Raw genomic sequence first — 17,759 nt, forward strand, 5'->3', positions numbered from 1 at the left:
GATAGCACAACTTTACATCGTCAATGCCTTTAGAAGGCACAGCAGAAATTTGAAGGCGATCCGACTAAAGCCCTAGGAGGAGTTAGTTAAAGTACGTAATGAGTAAATCATCCAAAAATGGCGGTAAAATTAGAAATGGCTGACTTCCTGTTGAGTTTAGGGCATCGCTCCAAGAGACTTTTCTGTGCGTCTGGACATGGTAGATGTACCACAGAAATTTCGTACATGTCGGTCAAACATGCGACGGGGGCTGCTTCGTTAAATGTCACTTCCTCTTGCCACTAGGTGGCGCTATGAATGTGGGTGAATGTCGGCATGTAGATTTGTTCAGGGCGGGACTCTTGTCAAATGTGTAAAATTTCGTGTAGATCTGGGCATTTACAGCCAAGTTAATACAACTTCCTGTTTCATGGCGAATCATCGACGCCACGGACACGCCCATCGACGAAAACACGCAGATAGCACAACTTTACATCGTCAATGCCTTTAGAAGGTACAGCAGAAATTTGAAGTTGATCCGACTAAATCCCTAGGAGGAGTTCGTTAAAGTACGGAGTGTGTAAATCGTCCCAAATCGGTCGCCGAATTCAAAATGGCGGACTTCCTGTCGAGTTTAGGGTATGGGTTCTTGAGGCTTTTTTGTGCGTCTGGTCATGGTAGATGTACCACAGAAATTTCGTACATGTCGGTCAAACAAGCGGCGGGGGCTGCTTCGTTAAAGGTCACTTCCTGTTGTCAGCAGGTGGCGCTATGACTGTGGGTGAATGTCGGCATGTAGATTTGTTCAGGGCGTGACTCTTGTCAAATGTGTAAAATTTCGTGCAGATCTGGGCATTTACAGCCAAGTTACTACAACTTCCTGTTTCATGGCGAATCTTCGACGCCACGGACACGCCCATCGACGAAAACGCGCAGATAGCACAACTTTACATCGTCAATGCCTTTAGAAGGCACAGCAGAAATTTTAAGTCGATCCGACTAAAGCCCTATGAGGAGTTCGTTAAAGTACGGAGTCTGTAAATCGTCCAAAAATGGCCGCCAAATTCAAAATGGCGGACCTCCTGTCGAGTTTAGGGTATGGGTTCTTGAGGCTTTTTTGTGCGTCTTGATATGATACACGTCCCCACCAAATTTCGTGCATGTAGGTTGAACGTGGACGAGGGGCTAATTTTTTCCAATTTTCTAGGTGGCGCTAGCGTGCCATTTTGCCCCGCCCATCTGCGAAACCCACAAAATACGAAATTTTTCACCAGTCCTGACATGCGTGCCAAATTTGGTGAGTTTTTGAGCATGTTGCGGCCCCGAAAATGGCACTTACTTTGCAGAAAAAAGAAAAAAATTAAAGCTGCAAGCAGCGATGGGCGGGCCCTCGCACCTGTAGCACGTCGGGGTGTGAGGCGGCCGCGTTTCATTTTCTGCAGCTCAGCCAGTGCGGCTGTGCATTTGCCACACTGCTTCGTTAAAGGCCACTTCCTGTTGCCAGCAGGTGGCGCTATGACTGTGGGTGAATGTCGGCATGTAGATTTGATCAGGGCGGGACTCTTGTCAAATGTGTTAAATTTCGTGCAGATCTGGGCATTTACAGCCAAGTTACTACAACTTCCTGTTTCATGGCGAATCATCGACGCCACGGACACGCCCATCGACAAAAACGCGCAGATAGCACAACTTTTCATCGTCAATGCCTTTAGAAGGCACAGCAGAAATTTGAAGGCGATCCGACTAAAGCCCTAGGAGGAGTTAGTTAAAGTACGTAATGAGTAAATCATCCAAAAATGGCGGTAAAATTAGAAATGGCTGACTTCCTGTTGAGTTTAGGGCATCGCTCCAAGAGACTTTTCTGTGCGTCTGGACATGGTAGATGTACCACAGAAATTTCGTACATGTCGGTCAAACATGCGACGGGGGCTGCTTCGTTAAATGTCACTTCCTCTTGCCACTAGGTGGCGCTATGAATGTGGGTGAATGTCGGCATGTAGATTTGTTCAGGACGGGACTCTTGTCAAATGTGTAAAATTTCGTGTAGATCTGGGCATTTACAGCCAAGTTACTACAACTTCCTGTTTCATGGTGAATCATCGACGCCACGGACACGCCCATCGACGAAAACGCGCAGATAGCACAACTTTACATCGTCAATGCCTTTAGAAGGTACAGCAGAAATTTGAAGTTGATCCGACTAAATCCCTAGGAGGAGTTCGTTAAAGTACGGAGTGTGTAAATCGTCCCAAATCGGTCGCCGAATTCAAAATGGCGGACTTCCTGTCGAGTTTAGGGTATGGGTTCTTGAAGCTTTTTTGTGCGTCTGGTCATGGTAGATGTACCACAGAAATTTCGTACATGTCGGTCAAACAAGCGGCGGGGGCTGCTTCGTTAAAGGTCACTTCCTGTTGCCAGCAGGTGGCGCTATGACTGTGGGTGAATGTCGGCATGTAGATTTGTTCACGGCGGGACTCTTGTCAAATGTGTAAAATTTCGTGCAGATCTGGGCATTTACAGCCAAGTTAGTACAACTTCCTGTTTCATGGCGAATCTTCGACGCCACGGACACGCCCATCGACGAAAACGCGCAGATAGCACAACTTTACATCGTCAATGCCTTTAGAAGGCACAGCAGAAATTTTAAGTCGATCCGACTAAATCCCTAGGAGGAGTTCGTTAAAGTACGGAGTCTGTAAATCGTCCAAAAATGGCCGCCAAATTCAAAATGGCGGACCTCCTGTCGAGTTTAGGGTATGGGTTCTTGAGGCTTTTTTGTGCATCTTGATATGATACACGTCCCCACCAAATTTCGTGCATGTAGGTTGAACGTGGAAGAGGGGCTAATTTTTTCCAATTTTCTAGGTGGCGCTAGCGTGCCATTTTGCCCCGCCCATCTGCGAAACCCACAAAATACGAAATTTTTCACCAGTCCTGACATGCGTGCCAAATTTGGTGAGTTTTTGAGCATGTTGCGGCCCCGAAAATGGCACTTACTTTGCAGAAAAAATTAAAAAAAAAAAAATTAAAGCTGCAAGCAGCGATGGGCGGGCCCTCGCACCTGTAGCGCGTCGGGGTGTGAGGCGGCTGCGTTGCATATTCTGCAGCTCAGCCAGTGCGGCTGTGCATTTGCTACGCTGCTTCGTTAAAGGTCACTTCCTGTTGCCAGCAGGTGGCACTATGACTGTGGGTGAATGTCGGCATGTAGATTTGTTCAACGCGGGACTCTTGTCAAATGTGTAAAATTTCGTGCAGATCTGGGCATTTACAGCCAAGTTACTACAACTTCCTGTTTCATGGCGAATCTTCGACGCCACGGACACGCCCATCGACGAAAACGCACAGATAGCACAACTTTACATCGTCAATGCCTTTAGAAGGCACATCAGAAATGTGATGTCGATCCGACTAAAGCCCTAGGAGGAGTTAGTTAAAGTACGTAATAAGTAAATCATCCAAAAATGGCGGTAAAATTAGAAATGGCTGACTTCCTGTTGAGTTTAGGGCATCGCTCCAAGAGACTTTTCTGTGCGTCTGGACATGGTAGATGTACCACAGAAATTTCGTACATGTCGGTCAAACATGCGACGGGGGCTGCTTCGTTAAATGTCACTTCCTCTTGCCACTAGGTGGCGCTATGAATGTGGGTGAATGTCGGCATGTAAATTTGTTCAGGGCGGGACTCTTGTCAAATGTGTAAAATTTCGTGTAGATCTGGGCATTTACAGCCAAGTTACTACAACTTCCTGTTTCATGGCAAATCATCGACGCCACGGACACGCCCATCGACGAAAACGCGCAGATAGCACAACTTTACATCGTCAATGCCTTTAGAAGGTACAACAGAAATTTGAAGTTGATCCGACTAAATCCCTAGGAGGAGTTCGTTAAAGTACGGAGTGTGTAAATCGTCCCAAATCGGTCGCCGAATTCAAAATGGCGGACTTCCTGTCGAGTTTAGGGTATGGGTTCTTGAGGCTTTTTTGTGCGTCTGGTCATGGTAGATGTACCACAGAAATTTCGTACATGTCGGTCAAACAAGCGGCGGGGGCTGCTTCGTTAAAGGTCACTTCCTGTTGCCAGCAGGTGGCGCTATGACTGTGGGTGAATGTCGGCATGTAGATTTGTTCAGGGCGGGACTCTTGTCAAATGTGTCAAATTTCGTGCAGATCTGGGCATTTACAGCCAAGTTACTACAACTTCCTGTTTCATGGCGAATCTTCGACGCCACGGACACGCCCATCGACGAAAACGCGCAGATAGCACAACTTTACATCGTCAATGCCTTTAGAAGGCAGAGCAGAAATTTTAAGTCGATCCGACTAAATCCCTAGGAGGAGTTCGTTAAAGTACGGAGTCTGTAAATCGTCCAAAAATGGCCGCCAAATTCAAAATGGCGGACCTCCTGTCGAGTTTAGGGTATGGGTTCTTGAGGCTTTTTTGTGCGTCTTGATATGATACACGTCCCTACCAAATTTCGTGCATGTAGGTTGAACGTGGACGAGGGGCTAATTTTTTCCAATTTTCTAGGTGGCGCTAGCGTGCCATTTTGCCCCGCCCATCTGCGAAACCCACAAAATACGAAATTTTTCACCAGTCCTGACATGCGTGCCAAATTTGGTGAGTTTTTGAGCATGTTGCGGCCCCGAAAATGGCACTTACTTTGCAGAAAAAAGAAAAAAAAAAAAAAAAAAAAAAAAAATAATAATCCTAACAGTTTCAATAGGGTCCTCGCACTGTTAGTGCTCGGGCCCTAATTAAAGCTGCAAGCAGCGATGGGCGGGCCCTCGCACCTGTAGCACGTCGGGGTCTGAGGCGGCCGCGTTTCATTTTCTGCAGCTCAGCCAGTGCGGCTGTGCATTTGCCACACTGCTTCGTTAAAGGCCACTTCCTGTTGCCAGCAGGTGGCGCTATGACTGTGGGTGAATGTCGGCATGTAGATTTGATCAGGGCGGGACTCTGGTCAAAGGTGTGAAATTTCTTGCAGATCTGAACTGAGGTAGTGTAAGGAGATCGCAATTCTCGCGCATGCGTCGTGGAAATCTATGGAAGTCTCGTTTCAGGCCAACAAGGAAGAAAAGGAATAGTTGAATAAAGTCGTTATTTTTGTTTGTTTTTTCACACAAAAAGTATTTTCGTCGCTTGATAAACATATAGTTGAGCCACGGTAGTCACTTGGGATATTTAAACATTTTCTTCATTGACTTTCTGGGCCGTCAAGAGGCAGTCCCTTAGGAGCCAATGTGGTAGTTATGCAGCTCTCAAATTTAATCAAAAATATCTTCATTTGTGTTCCGAAGACGAACGAAGGTCTTACGGGGTTGGTACAGCATGGGGGTGAGTAATTAATGACTTAATTTTCATTTTTGGGTGAACTAACCCTTTAAGAGGAGGGTGTTTTAACTACTGTTACTCGATCTTCCAGGAGGGAATGCAGCAGCACTATGAACTAGGTCAGTTTTTAAAGAAACGCTACAGAGGATTCCTAAGTGAGGACTATAACCATCATGAGGTCACTCTTTCTTTACATTTCTGTTCAATAAATGGATACACAAAGTTGTCAGACTTGCAAATGTTTAAATAGCGAATGCCATCTTTATGTTGCAGATATTCATCAGAAGTACAGATCTGGACCGGACTCTGATGAGTGCCCAAGCGAATCTGGCTGGCATGTTCCCACCAAACAGTTCTGAAAAGTTTAATGCATCTTTGAATTGGCAGCCGATACCAGTTCACACAGTCCCAGAGGCTAAAGACTGTGTAAGACGTCACACTGAAACTCTGTTCCCACTTTTTCTCTCCACAAAATTGCAGCTCTGAAACTTAGCCCTGGTCTCTTAGTGTTAAAGGTACAATATGTAGGATTTTTCGCCACCAGGGGTCGCTAACCTCTTACAATAACAAAGGCGTATATTGATGACGCAAAGCATAAAGCTGAATTATGGATCTTGTCGTCAAGCTGATGGATCTTTTGTGGATGAGTGAATACATTGATGTTTTTAACATGACCGTAGTATGAAGCAGGCACGAGTGCTAGACGTATACCAGCGCCACACGCAATGCGAGTCCCGCAGATATAAAGGAATAAGGACATTTCATTCCTGAACTAAATGCAAGTGCTGGATTAATACTCACACAGGTCAGTTTATTAGACGGATTAAACTTGAGGTAACGCAGCGCTACTTCACTTGCTCTAACTGTGTGTTCACACCGGACGTGAATAGCGCATCAAATTTGCGTCTACCGCGTCTAGTTTGACGCTTGACCACTCAGTGTTAATTTGCGTGTCAAGAGTGAAACTGACGCACGTAAATTTCGCTTCAAACTTTTGTTTTTACACGTGTCAGTTTCACTCTTGACGCGCGAATTAACACAAAGTGGTCAAGCGTCAAACTAGACGCAAATTCGACGCGCTATTCATGTCCGGTGCGTCAGAATCGAAATCCTTTGGCGGCCATTTTTTTTATGTTGATCGAGTATTCATCGAGAGAGTAGCCGCTCTGTATTTGCTTTGGAGAGCATAGCAGAGTATTTGTGTCCACCGGACCCTTCGGAGGTGAACCATTTGGCGAGTTTCACCATATGCACGAGCTGGATGATTGCCGCTGTCAGCGCTACTTCTGCTTGTCCCGCGCCGAGTTTGATGACCTCTTGTCCTGCATCGCAATGAGGATCACCCTCGCCCTCATCCATCTAATCATCTAATCTGTAATTTTATTTTTGTTTTGATGATAAATAGAGCCAGACTCCAAAAGTTATTGTGAGTGTGATTTTTTTTCTCTCTCACGTCCAGCACGAACTTATGCACATGTATGTTGGTTGTCTTTACATCATAATAATATTTCATATAATCTAGATATGGAATAAATAACATTCAATACAAAATGAACAGGCGAGAATTCGCGTCAAATGCGTGAATGCACAAATAGCACTAACTAAATCATTTGCGCGTAACACACTTACCGTGGCAGATGCTCAATTCGCGCCATTCGTGCGAACTTGATGCGCGAATGAGGCGTATTCACGTCTACTGCGCCGTACTCTATGCCTCATTCGCGCTGCAGGAATTTTTTACGCGCGTGTGACGAGGTTCAGTGTGGGTGATGGAAGAAGACAAGGGGTCGACGAATACTGGAGCTTGTGTGCTTTATTTTCAATCACTCTTTCCATGGCGCCTCAGCGCTCTTCACAATAAACTCAAAATAAACAGTCACTGCAGATCAAAACTTTTTCCCGCTGTACACAGCTTTCTCCGGTTCCCCGGTGTCACACTCTTCCCGCTGATCACAGCTTTCTTAGTCACAGCCACGGATAAACGCAGATTCTTTGCACACAGACACACACACAAGCTCCAAGGTCTCTCTCCCCACTCTGTCCACCTGGCCCGCTTAAATGCGCTCTCCTCACTAAAATCACAAACAGGTGTTCATCATTTAAACTTGACCCACTTACTTTCCGCTCAGCTTCTCCCTCGCTCTCTCGCAGCAGACACCGCTGAACAACGCCCCCCGTGCCACATACCCCCACCGCCCGACTCAGGCCGGGGAGCCATCCGGCCTGCAGTCCCCCCCCCCCCCCTTCGGGAGAGAAAGTCCGCCACAACCATCTGTGCACCCGGCCTGTGGATCACCTTTAATTTAAGGGTTGTAAAGCCAGATACCAACGGGTGATCCGTGCGTTGGCATCCTTCATGCGGTGGAGCCACTGCAGGGGAGCGTGATCGGTACAGAGAGTGAACTCTCGACCCAGGAGATAGTAGAGAGAGTGAGAATGGCCCACTTGATGGCTAATGCTTCCTTTTCAATGGTGCTGTACATCGTCTCTCTCTTAGAGAGCTTCCGACTGATGTACAGCACCGGCCGCTCCTCACCCTCCCTCTCCTGGGTCAAGACCGTATCCAACCCCCTGTCCGACACGTCTGTCTGCAGAGAGAAAGGGAGAGAGAAGTTAGGAGCCTGCAACAGCGGGCCGCCACACAGAGCAGCCTTTATCTGGGTGAAGGCCTGTTGACACTGCTCCGTCTACTGGACGGTATCCGGTGCTTCCTTTTTAGTCAGATCAGTCAGCGGGCTAGCAAGGTCCGAATAATTAGGTACAAACCTCCTAAAATATCCTGCTAGCCCCAGGAACTGACTAACCTCCATTTTGGTCTTGGGTCTCAGACAGGTCGCAACCACTGCTGTCTTATCAATTTGGGGACTAATAATTGTGTTGTATCTTGTTTTGTCTGGGTGTCCTGAGTCACCCGATACAACCTGTCTTTAATCATGGCAAAATAGGGATACGAGAGCGGCTGGTCTTGCCGAACCTGCTGTCCATCGATGACACGGACCTGCTCAAACGCATTTTTGAACGTGTCATCTCGGGACTGTTCTAGAGGAAAGTCATCGCGGTCGGAGAAGATTGTCTTCTTGGACGCACTAGGTTCCTCTGAAACAGCCACCGATGGTCCTGGTACAGCTTCGCCAGCCTGAACAGTCGCCCTCCTCCGGCACCTTTGTTTTAGCTCAGGAGCACCCGCACATAAATATGCCAATAAAGACTGAAACCCCGGCTAATTTGTCCCCAGAATTAGCGGGTGCCGGAGGTGCCAGCTGATCCTCTGCCAACTGGATGGCCTGGTCCAGCGACGTCGGCCGGTGGCACTGGACCCACTGCGCGGTCTTCTTCGGGAGTTTCGCGATGAACTGCTCCAGCACCACCAGCTCGATGACTCCGTTGACGTCGCGGTCCTCGGCCATCAGCCATCTGCGGCAGGCGTCCCGGAGCTGCTGCACAAAGACGAAGGGTCGGCCGGCCTCCCCCAACTCGAGGGACCGGAACCGCTGCCGGCAGAGGATTTTTGGCGGCGGCCTCTATTTCCATCCCGGGTTTCGGCACCAGTGTGATGAGGTTCAGTGTGGGTGATGGAAGAAGACAAGGGGTCGGCGAATACTGGAGCTTGTGTGCTTTATTTTCAATCACTCTTTCCATGGCGCCTCAGCGCTCTTCACAATAAACTCAAAATAAACAGTCTCTGCAGGTCAAAACTCTTTCCCGCTGTACACAGCTCTCTCCGGTTCCCCGGCGTCACACTCTTCCCGCTGATCACAGCTTTCTTGATCACGGCCACGGATAAACTCACATTCTCTGCACACAGACACACACAAGCTCCAAGGTCTCTCTCCCCACTCTGTCCACTTGGCCCGCTTAAATGCGCTCTCCTCAGGCCAATCACTAAAGTCACAAACAGGTGTTCATCATTTGAACTTGACCCACTTACTTCCCGCTCGGCTTCTCCCTCACTCTTTCGCAGCAGACACCGCTGAACCACGCCCCCCGTGCCACAGCGCGTAACGCGTCTTTGCATTGACTTAACATTGAAATCATTCGCGACTGACGTGCTATTCACGTCTGGTGTGAACGCACCATAACAGTTTCACTATCACACTAAACGGCATTTGAGTGTGTTGAATGTTGTTAGTTAGGTTGTGTGTCGGCTGTATGAGATTAAGTAAGCTAGATCAACATTAGAATAACATACAGATTATTATCTAACATTTCATCATGTTAAACTAAACAACATTGATTAGTTTTATGTACATTTGCTCACCTGTCTAATAAAGTACATGCAACACTCCCGTCTCTGTCGAGTGGAAGTTAGTCGCGGACGTGGAGCTCTCGACATCTCCAAAGATGTTGATCTTCGTTTTAGTCTTTTGTCTCAAAGTCTCCTTGCCATGGTCCATAATGTTTGAACAAAACAACAACATAACCCAGTTGTTGCCATGGTTACCATGACGTGTCAATGGTGGAAATCGAGGGTAGCACGGATATGACGCCATTGACTGGCGACTCCCAGTTGCCTGGGTTAAAATCGCAATTTTCTCACTATTTACAAATAGTTGGAAACATAAGGGATATTGTAAGTAATCAACTAAACAAAATGTATAACATTGGCCTAGTGGTTTTGGATATCTTACTGCAAAAATCCTACATATTGTAGCTTTAATTTAATATATGCATAGCAGCAGCATCGGTAAATATCTCTGGATAGCTTAAATCTGTTTCCATGCAAACCAGACAGCAACAAAATGTCGGCCCGGATCCGGCCCACATCTGGGCCGTGTGAAATCCGCATGTACCAGACGTGGGCCGACACTATGTTGCTGTCCTGCCTAAAGTGTGTCTGTCTTTGTTTTTTTGTCTTCCAGCTGCTCTCTTACCCGCTGAGAGACTGTCCACGTTACACACAGCTCATGAACGAGACTAAAAAATCAGAGCCTTTTATTAACATGACTGTCACTTACAAGGTGAGTCCACCTTGCTAAAACCCATTTATAACAGCAGACCGTCTGTCTATGGACTTTACTGTGATGTTTTTACAGCAATTATAATATAGTGCAGCACAAAATGTATCCTAAAGTTTTCTGAATTGGTTTTAAATAGTGATGTCCAGAGGAGGTTCAGTTTGGCTCATGAACAGCATAAGGAGAATTTTTAAAGAGATTTTAAGTTTAAGACATAACCTTGTAAACCTCTTCTGTTCTTCCTTTCCTAAAATACTTGAACACTTTTTTAATGTTGTGCTTTTTACCACTAAATTTTGAGTGGATGTTTAATTGGCTTCCACTGTAACATCCTTTCCATAGTTTTATAAGATTTTTTAAGACTTTGGAAATTTGGTTGGGGAAATATCACATTCAACCCTCCTTTATTTTATTAAAAAAAAATTATTACTTTGCAAAAATATTTCAAATGCTTTAAAAATCAAAGGTGAAAAGCAGAAAACTTATACTAATTGGATACTTTTTTGGATACTTCTACTAATTACACCCTGATGATGCACTTAATCAACTGAAAAACAAAGTGTGGAATGTTGGACACACTCCCTGTTTACACGAGAACGTTTCCGGGTGAAAGCGTAAAAATATTTTATCGGATGTGCCTTTCGTTTACACGCCGACAGCGTTGTAAAAAAGTGAAACCACCCTCCAGAGAGGAAATCTTAAAAACACTCCACCGCCGCGTTCCCGTTTAAAGGGTAAAACGCCATTTATGGGGCGTATGGACGCGACATCTTGGAAAATCTTTTCAGAAAGGATACAGAGGTGGTATGTGTCAGGAATTGTAGGAATTTCAGCAATTTCACTCAGTGCAGCCCATTATCAGCTGTCAATCAAAGTTAACCACACCTTTATCTGTCATACATTTAGAAAAAAAATATTTGAGTAAGAAAAAAATTCACTGCACTGTTGTCAGGCACTCGGAACCTATCAAAAAATACAATAAAAGTCCATGTGACCAACCTGTAAAAACATGAATTTATGCTGTGAAAATGTGCTGTTTTAACATGGGGGTCTATGGGCATTTGCTCCCTTTTGGGACCTGCCCCTAGTGGAGTTTACATGTATTGCAGTTTTTCGCACTTTCGGGTAGGCTTCACTTTTCAGATTAGAATGTTGCTGCTTGGTAAAAACGCAAAAGTAAGGCTCAGATCTGCTACTTCGCCGCGTACGCTGAATACAGCAGAATACCGCGTTTTTAGTCGTTTTTTTGCAAACCCATGTGAATGGGGATCGTTTTGACAATGGCGTCGTCTATACACGGAAAGCTCAAGGAAAAGCATTCCATTTTAAGCATATCGTTGTTGTGTAAGCATACCCTAAATTACATAGTGAGGGAGGAGCATCAGACTCTGATGGTTAATAATTATAAATAACCTTATAACTACCAGAGGTCGCTTCCGCATTGGGTCTTAAAAATTCCGTCATGATCTATTACCCATAATTTAATTTTGTACATATTTTAATGATAATAAGCCACTTAATCGGCTCTGTTTTTGTTCACATTTTAATTTTTATTCACAAAGCTACAGTAGCTATGCCGTTTTTTATTTATGAAGAGAAATATTAACAGAGACTGTGTGTCTGTTGACCATTAACTTGATGGAGAATTACAAAATTATACAATCAGAATCTGTCACAATGATGACGGCTTTCAGATTGTTTAGTTGCTGCTAAAAAAAATTGTCAATGACGGAAAAATCGACTTCTGAACGCTACATATTGGCTATTTCATTTGGCTATTTACTGCTGTCCTTGTCACGAGTCTATACATTTCATGACTTGCTTCATGTTAGGAAGTGTGCTTTACAATGTTGGTATGTTCCTTATCTTGCAATGTAAATGTGCAAATAAAAAAAAACATCATGGTTATCTTAGAGTGTTTTATGCAGGAATTTCTAGAAATGGTGAGAAATAAAACTGGACTGAAGACAGCTACCGTTGATTCTGTTTGGATCGTCTATGACACGTTGTTCTGTGAGGTGAGTTTCATTCATTGTGCACATTATTCTTTCTTTTTTTATCTCATTAAGTGCAACATTAGATTTATAAAAAGTAAAAATGGAAATTTTCTCAATTTTAACATTAACTTTATAAAGCTTTAACGACTGAGGTACGGTCAGCTGTGAGGTTGTTAATTGATGACTGACATTTGCTTTTGTTGAATCCATCAGCCCACATTATTTACTTTTTTATAAACAGAGTTTAACATGGTAAACTAAATTCTTTGAAGAAATCTAGAGATTTGTGACAACCAAATCACACCAAAATATCTCTTCAGAGCCCACTTATTCTCATGAGCATTTGTCAGTCTTCATACACTCTCAAACTACTTGTGCATATTTTGCAATATGTCATCCAAGATGTCCATGTCTTTCTTTCTTCAGTCGAAAAGAAATGAAGGTTTTTGATGAAAACATTCCAGGATTTTTCTCCATATAATGGACTTCAATGGGGTCCAAACGGTTCAAGGTCCAAATGAGAGTTTCAGTGCAAACTGTTCAAAGGGCTTTAAACGACTCCAGACGATGAATAAGGGTCTTATCTAGTGAAAAGATCGCTCATTTAATAAATAAATAACAAAGTTTAAGTTTTATAAGCTCAAATGTTTGCCTTGAACAGTTTGCACTGAAACTCTCATTTGGACCTTGAACTGTTTGGACCCCATTGAAGTCCATTAAATGGAGAAAATCCTGGAATGTTTTCATTGAAAACCTTCATTTCTTTTCGACTGAAAAAAGAAAGACATGGACATCTTGGATGACATGGGGGAGAGTAAATCATCAGCAAAAGTTTTTTTGTAAGTGAACTACTCCTTTAACCAAACGAACCAATTATGAGGTGAATCACAAAATTACTAAAGAATTTGAAATTTGTTCTAAAATCGTAATGGGAAAAGTGAATGAGGAAAAATACTTCTGAAACAAAATTTCCCTCTCTCTCTGTGTGTGTGTGTGTAGACTCTTGTGATATTGAGCACTCTTTACACTTTCTGAATGTTCCATCATTTTATTTCAGACTTATCTATAGATGCTCAGAATCCATTACTGGTAAATGCTCAGACAGACTCAATGAATTGTGTCAGATCAGTTCTGTTATTCTCCTTACCAAGAAAAACCACAAGAAGTTGCCACCGCCGGACTGGGTGAATAAAGATGTGATGGAAAAACTGAAGGTGTTGAAGGACTTTTCTTATCAGATTATGTTTGGAGTCTATAAGAGTAAGGAGAAGTGCAGACTTCAGGGAGGTGAGCGCTCATCCCTGGGCAGAGCTTCTTATTTTCCAGTCAATTTTAATTAAAGGTTCCATATTGTACAACTTTCTCAAGTTTTATTTTGGGTTTTGATGTCCTTAAGAATATGTATTTACGGTATAGTACCAAGAACCATCTCAATATATGTTTACAGCTCAACAATGACAACATTCAGAAAATGTGCAGTTCAGTGATCATGTGACACTTTTCTTACGTTCTCATTCGCAGGTTTGCTGTTAAATCAGATCATTCAGAGTTTCTTAACCGCAGCAGCTCCAGACACTAAACAACAACTGAAGATGATGGTATACTCGGCTGTAAGTCACGTGTCACACTGAATCAAACTCCTAAACTTCCCTTTTCCAGTCTGATGAAGTGTGTTCTGTTTAGAGAAAGCAGTTCATGTAATGTTTCCCCTGTAACTCTAGCATGACACAACTATTGTAGCTCTACAAGAAGCCCTGGGTGTGTTTAATGGCCTGCAGCCGCCTTACACCTCGTGTCATCTAATCGAACTTCACCAGGAAGAGAACTGGTAACATATCCTAAACTTGGGCTTCTTAAAGGGGTGTTGATCATGATTTCACTGTTCTAACGTTAGTTAGTGTGTAGTGTTGCTGTTTGAGCATAAACAACATCTGCAAAGTAACAACGCTCAAAGTTCAAATTAAAGGCAGAGATTCGCTTTTAAAGGAATCGTTTTTTAAGGACTACAACAAACGGCTGATCTGGACTACAATGAGCTTCTTCATGGGTTAGTGACATTACCAACCCTAAAATTGACATAACCCCACATGCAATACACTACGTAACACAAATGCAATAGCATGTCACTCTGTAGCATCTTACAACTGTTTCCACATGAGAGATTTATGCTAATTGAAGATATTTAACTCTACATGTTGTCACTTCTTCTTGAGTCTCTCCATTATTGTCTGACTCCGGTTTAAACATTATAAACGCAGAACAGTTTCTGACATTTGAGTGCGTTTGTGTGAGGTAATCGGAGCTGCTAACACACACACACACACACACACACACACACAAGCTCTTGTAGCTCCGCCCTCTGTGCCGGAACAGCAGCTCATTTGCATTTAAAGGGACACACACAAAACGACCCGTTTTTAACATGCTGTAAAAAAATATCTGTGGGGTATTTTGAGCTAAAACTTCACATACATACTCTGGAGACATCAGAGACTTATTTTACATCTTGTAAAAAGGGGCATTATACCACCCCTTTAAGGCCATGTGTCCACCAAAGCATTTTTAGTAGGCGTGCACGATTCAGAAAATGTCACGATTCGATTCGATACCGATTTTTTGTCTCGAGATTCGATTAATCAATTTTCGATTCAAAAACGATTCTCGATTCAAAAAACGTTTCGCAGGTCTATGTAAATGTAGTTTACTTTTTCCTATGTGATTGATTGCAGTAGACATAATTTAAAAGAAAAGTTTGATATTACTTTATATGTCTTCATACAAAAATAAAAACTTTTGCAACTAAAAAGTGCCAAGCTTTGGCCAGCTTTTAAATACATTTAATTCAAGTTTAAAATAAAACTTAAATAAAAAGCTTTTACATTTAGCTTTAAAGTGCTGTAGTCAGATCAAAGAAACAATTATGCTAAATGTGGTTTAAGGAGTAGGCCTACTTCAGCTACCAGGTTGACTGTTGAAATGTGAACTCGACTGGGCACATTGAACTTCCTAAAAATATATACTAATTTCATAGAACCCTTGCGAAAATATTTTAAATAGATTTTAAAAAGCCACCGCTACTGGTAACATCTATGGTTAGATTTATTTGTTTAGATCCAGTGAAGTCGTTCATAGGCGCGTAATTTGCGGGTATCTCCAATTAACTAGCAGAGCATTCATTTAGTTCGCTATTAAATAAGAGACCTGTTGTTTTTGAAATCAAGCTGAGCGCTCGTGTCCGCTGCGATCAGTGTCATGGATATACAGTGTTCCATGTGGCTCGCGCAGTCTTCTCTCGGACGCGTGCTTCATATCGCCGTTGTGGAGACTCCGGTGAAATCTCAAAATGAAATGCACACAAACGTGATGAACATATTCGTTTTTGATGAGAGAGAGAAAAAACTATACGAGTGCGGTTTAGAACCCGTAACCTCTGACACGCTTGGCAAAAGATCTACAGAACTCAAACATAAGATCTGCGGATCGATGCATTTATTTACGGGTTGAGCAGAGTGGCTGCACAGTTTGACCAGCGGGCGGCAAGAACTTGCAATAACTATTTTTTCAGACCGGCCCTCGCAGCCTCGAAACCATAGAAACACTACCGGACCACCGGTAAAAGTCCCGACTCACCCGATTGCCACTCCGCCCCTGCACGCCATTAAAAAATATAGCCTATATACTGTATATGAATCGATTTTTGGAATTCTATGAATCGATTCTGAATCGGTAAAGATTGAATCGCGATTCAAATGTGAATCGATTTTTTTGCACACCCCTAATTTTTAGCTAGCTGAAAACACCTAGCTGTGGGCACTTGAGAGCGTTTTGGCAGTGCATCTTTTTCTTTTAAGTTGCGGAATATCCGCAAAAGTGTTACTAGCATCTCATTTCACACATTCAATCTAGTTTCTGTGATGATTCTATATTAAAATGTCGATACAATGTAACATATTTTCTCTGGCTCTTGTTTTGAATTATTTTGTTCCTTTATTATGCTTGTTGTTGTCATTTATTGACGTTGAACAAGCAGAATGTGGCGGTTGGTCGGTGTGATATTACCCCCGCCCCTCATCCACTGTGATTGGACGGTTGGGTAAAAAGTGACAGTGATGAGTGCTTCGTTTTACCCAAAGTTAAACATTTTTCTACTCTTGCTCAGCACGAAAAAAAAAAACAACAGCTCAGCGCCTTGTTACGCTCATGGCATTGGAAAAATATGCCAGCTGCGTGAAATACCTCTTTGGTGGACACACGGCCTAAGACGTCTTTGGTCAACTAAAATATCTTCTCTTTCAGGACGTTTTCAGTGGAGATGTTTTATCGCAATGACAGCACTGTGCTTGAGCCGTACGCTGTGTATTTACCGGGATGTTCCCAGCGCTGCCCCCTACAGGACTTTGTGAACCACACACGGGACGTCATTCCACAAGACAGGAGGAAAGAGTGTGAGATAAAGGAAGAAGCCTCAGACAGTGGTAAACACAATCATAAAATGCTTACATGTTTTTATGCACACATAAACAGTTTGTAGCTGAAATCCCCACCATTCAACAAAAATATATATTTTAAAATAAATATACATAAAATGGTCAACCACTATATTGCTAATATAGATACACTTTTAAATGTTTAAATGTTACACCAGGTGACGGAACATCGAACAACATGCTAATTATGAGTACCTGACAATCCTTCTCTTCTAGATGTAAAGCGGGAACACAGCCAGATCCTCGGGCCGGACAGAGCCAAACACCTCAACGACATGTCTGACTGCCTACGTCACTGCTTCAGAAAATATAGAAACATATAAACCTTCTCGGTGATATACATATTTTTTTTTAGAAAGTATTGTTTATTTTTTTATCTCCCCAGTAATGTATTTACATAAAAAACTAGAATAGAATAGAAAAAGAATATTGAGAAGATTTAGTTGAGTTTTGGTTGAAGATCCTCACACTGTGTGTGTGTGCGTGTGTTTGAGTGAGTATCAGTTTGACAAGTTTAGTATTAGTGAAGAATTTAAACTCAAAGCTGCTGTAATGAAATATTAAGAAACAATATTAAGACACATGTTTGTTCTTCTCAACTCACAACTTTTTTGAATGTCAAAGCTACAGAAATGACAAAATAAAACATCCACACATTTATTCATATTCATAACAAACAAATAAATAGGGAGTCATTTTCCAGCAAACTGTAAATAAATACATGTTTTTGTCGAGTTTTGTGAATCATACGGGTTGATTAACATAAATTAGCACCTAACACAATAATTATTAGAGTGATTTTGTGCTGAAATATCATAACGGTCACTGAAAGAAGTCGAAAATGTTCTTCTACATGACAGCTCTCAAATATCATGTGCATCTGTTCATATTCAGATATTCTGTGCAGGAAACATCAATGATAAAGATGAATTCAATCAAACAATTGTCAAATTTCTAAACTCAGCGAATAACAACGTTTTCTGAATAACTAAGAACATCATTTCTTA

The 17,759-nt window shown here is 42.9% G+C and overlaps 1 protein-coding gene across 1 annotated transcript; it reads left to right on the forward strand.

The window, feature by feature from the left end:
• The first annotated feature begins 5,385 nt into the window (after positions 1-5,385).
• Positions 5,386-17,486, forward strand: LOC120461554 (lysosomal acid phosphatase-like). The gene is made up of 9 exons (XM_089130895.1): positions 5,386-5,491; positions 5,587-5,739; positions 10,173-10,271; positions 12,197-12,286; positions 13,417-13,552; positions 13,787-13,875; positions 13,987-14,093; positions 16,562-16,740; positions 16,969-17,486. Exons 1-9 carry the CDS (start codon positions 5,411-5,413, stop codon positions 17,073-17,075), a joined length of 1,041 nt encoding a protein of 346 aa, XP_088987021.1. The 5' UTR covers positions 5,386-5,410; the 3' UTR covers positions 17,076-17,486.
• Positions 17,487-17,759: the final 273 nt, after the last annotated feature.

This window comes from Pimephales promelas, chromosome 5 (assembly GCF_988280905.1).
Source record: "Pimephales promelas chromosome 5, fPimPro1.hap1.1, whole genome shotgun sequence".
NCBI classification, from domain to species: Eukaryota; Metazoa; Chordata; class Actinopteri; order Cypriniformes; family Leuciscidae; genus Pimephales; species Pimephales promelas.

Excerpts from the sequence above, each read along its gene's own strand:
- LOC120461554 (XM_089130895.1), top strand. The coding sequence starts at position 5,411 with ATGCAGCAGCACTATGAACTAGGTCAGTTTTTAAAGAAACGCTACAGA. Across the intron at positions 13,876-13,986 it reads AGATGATGGTATACTCGGCT|CATGACACAACTATTGTAGC; the intron begins GTAAGTCACGTG and ends CTGTAACTCTAG. Across the intron at positions 14,094-16,561 it reads CTTCACCAGGAAGAGAACTG|GACGTTTTCAGTGGAGATGT; the intron begins GTAACATATCCT and ends CTTCTCTTTCAG.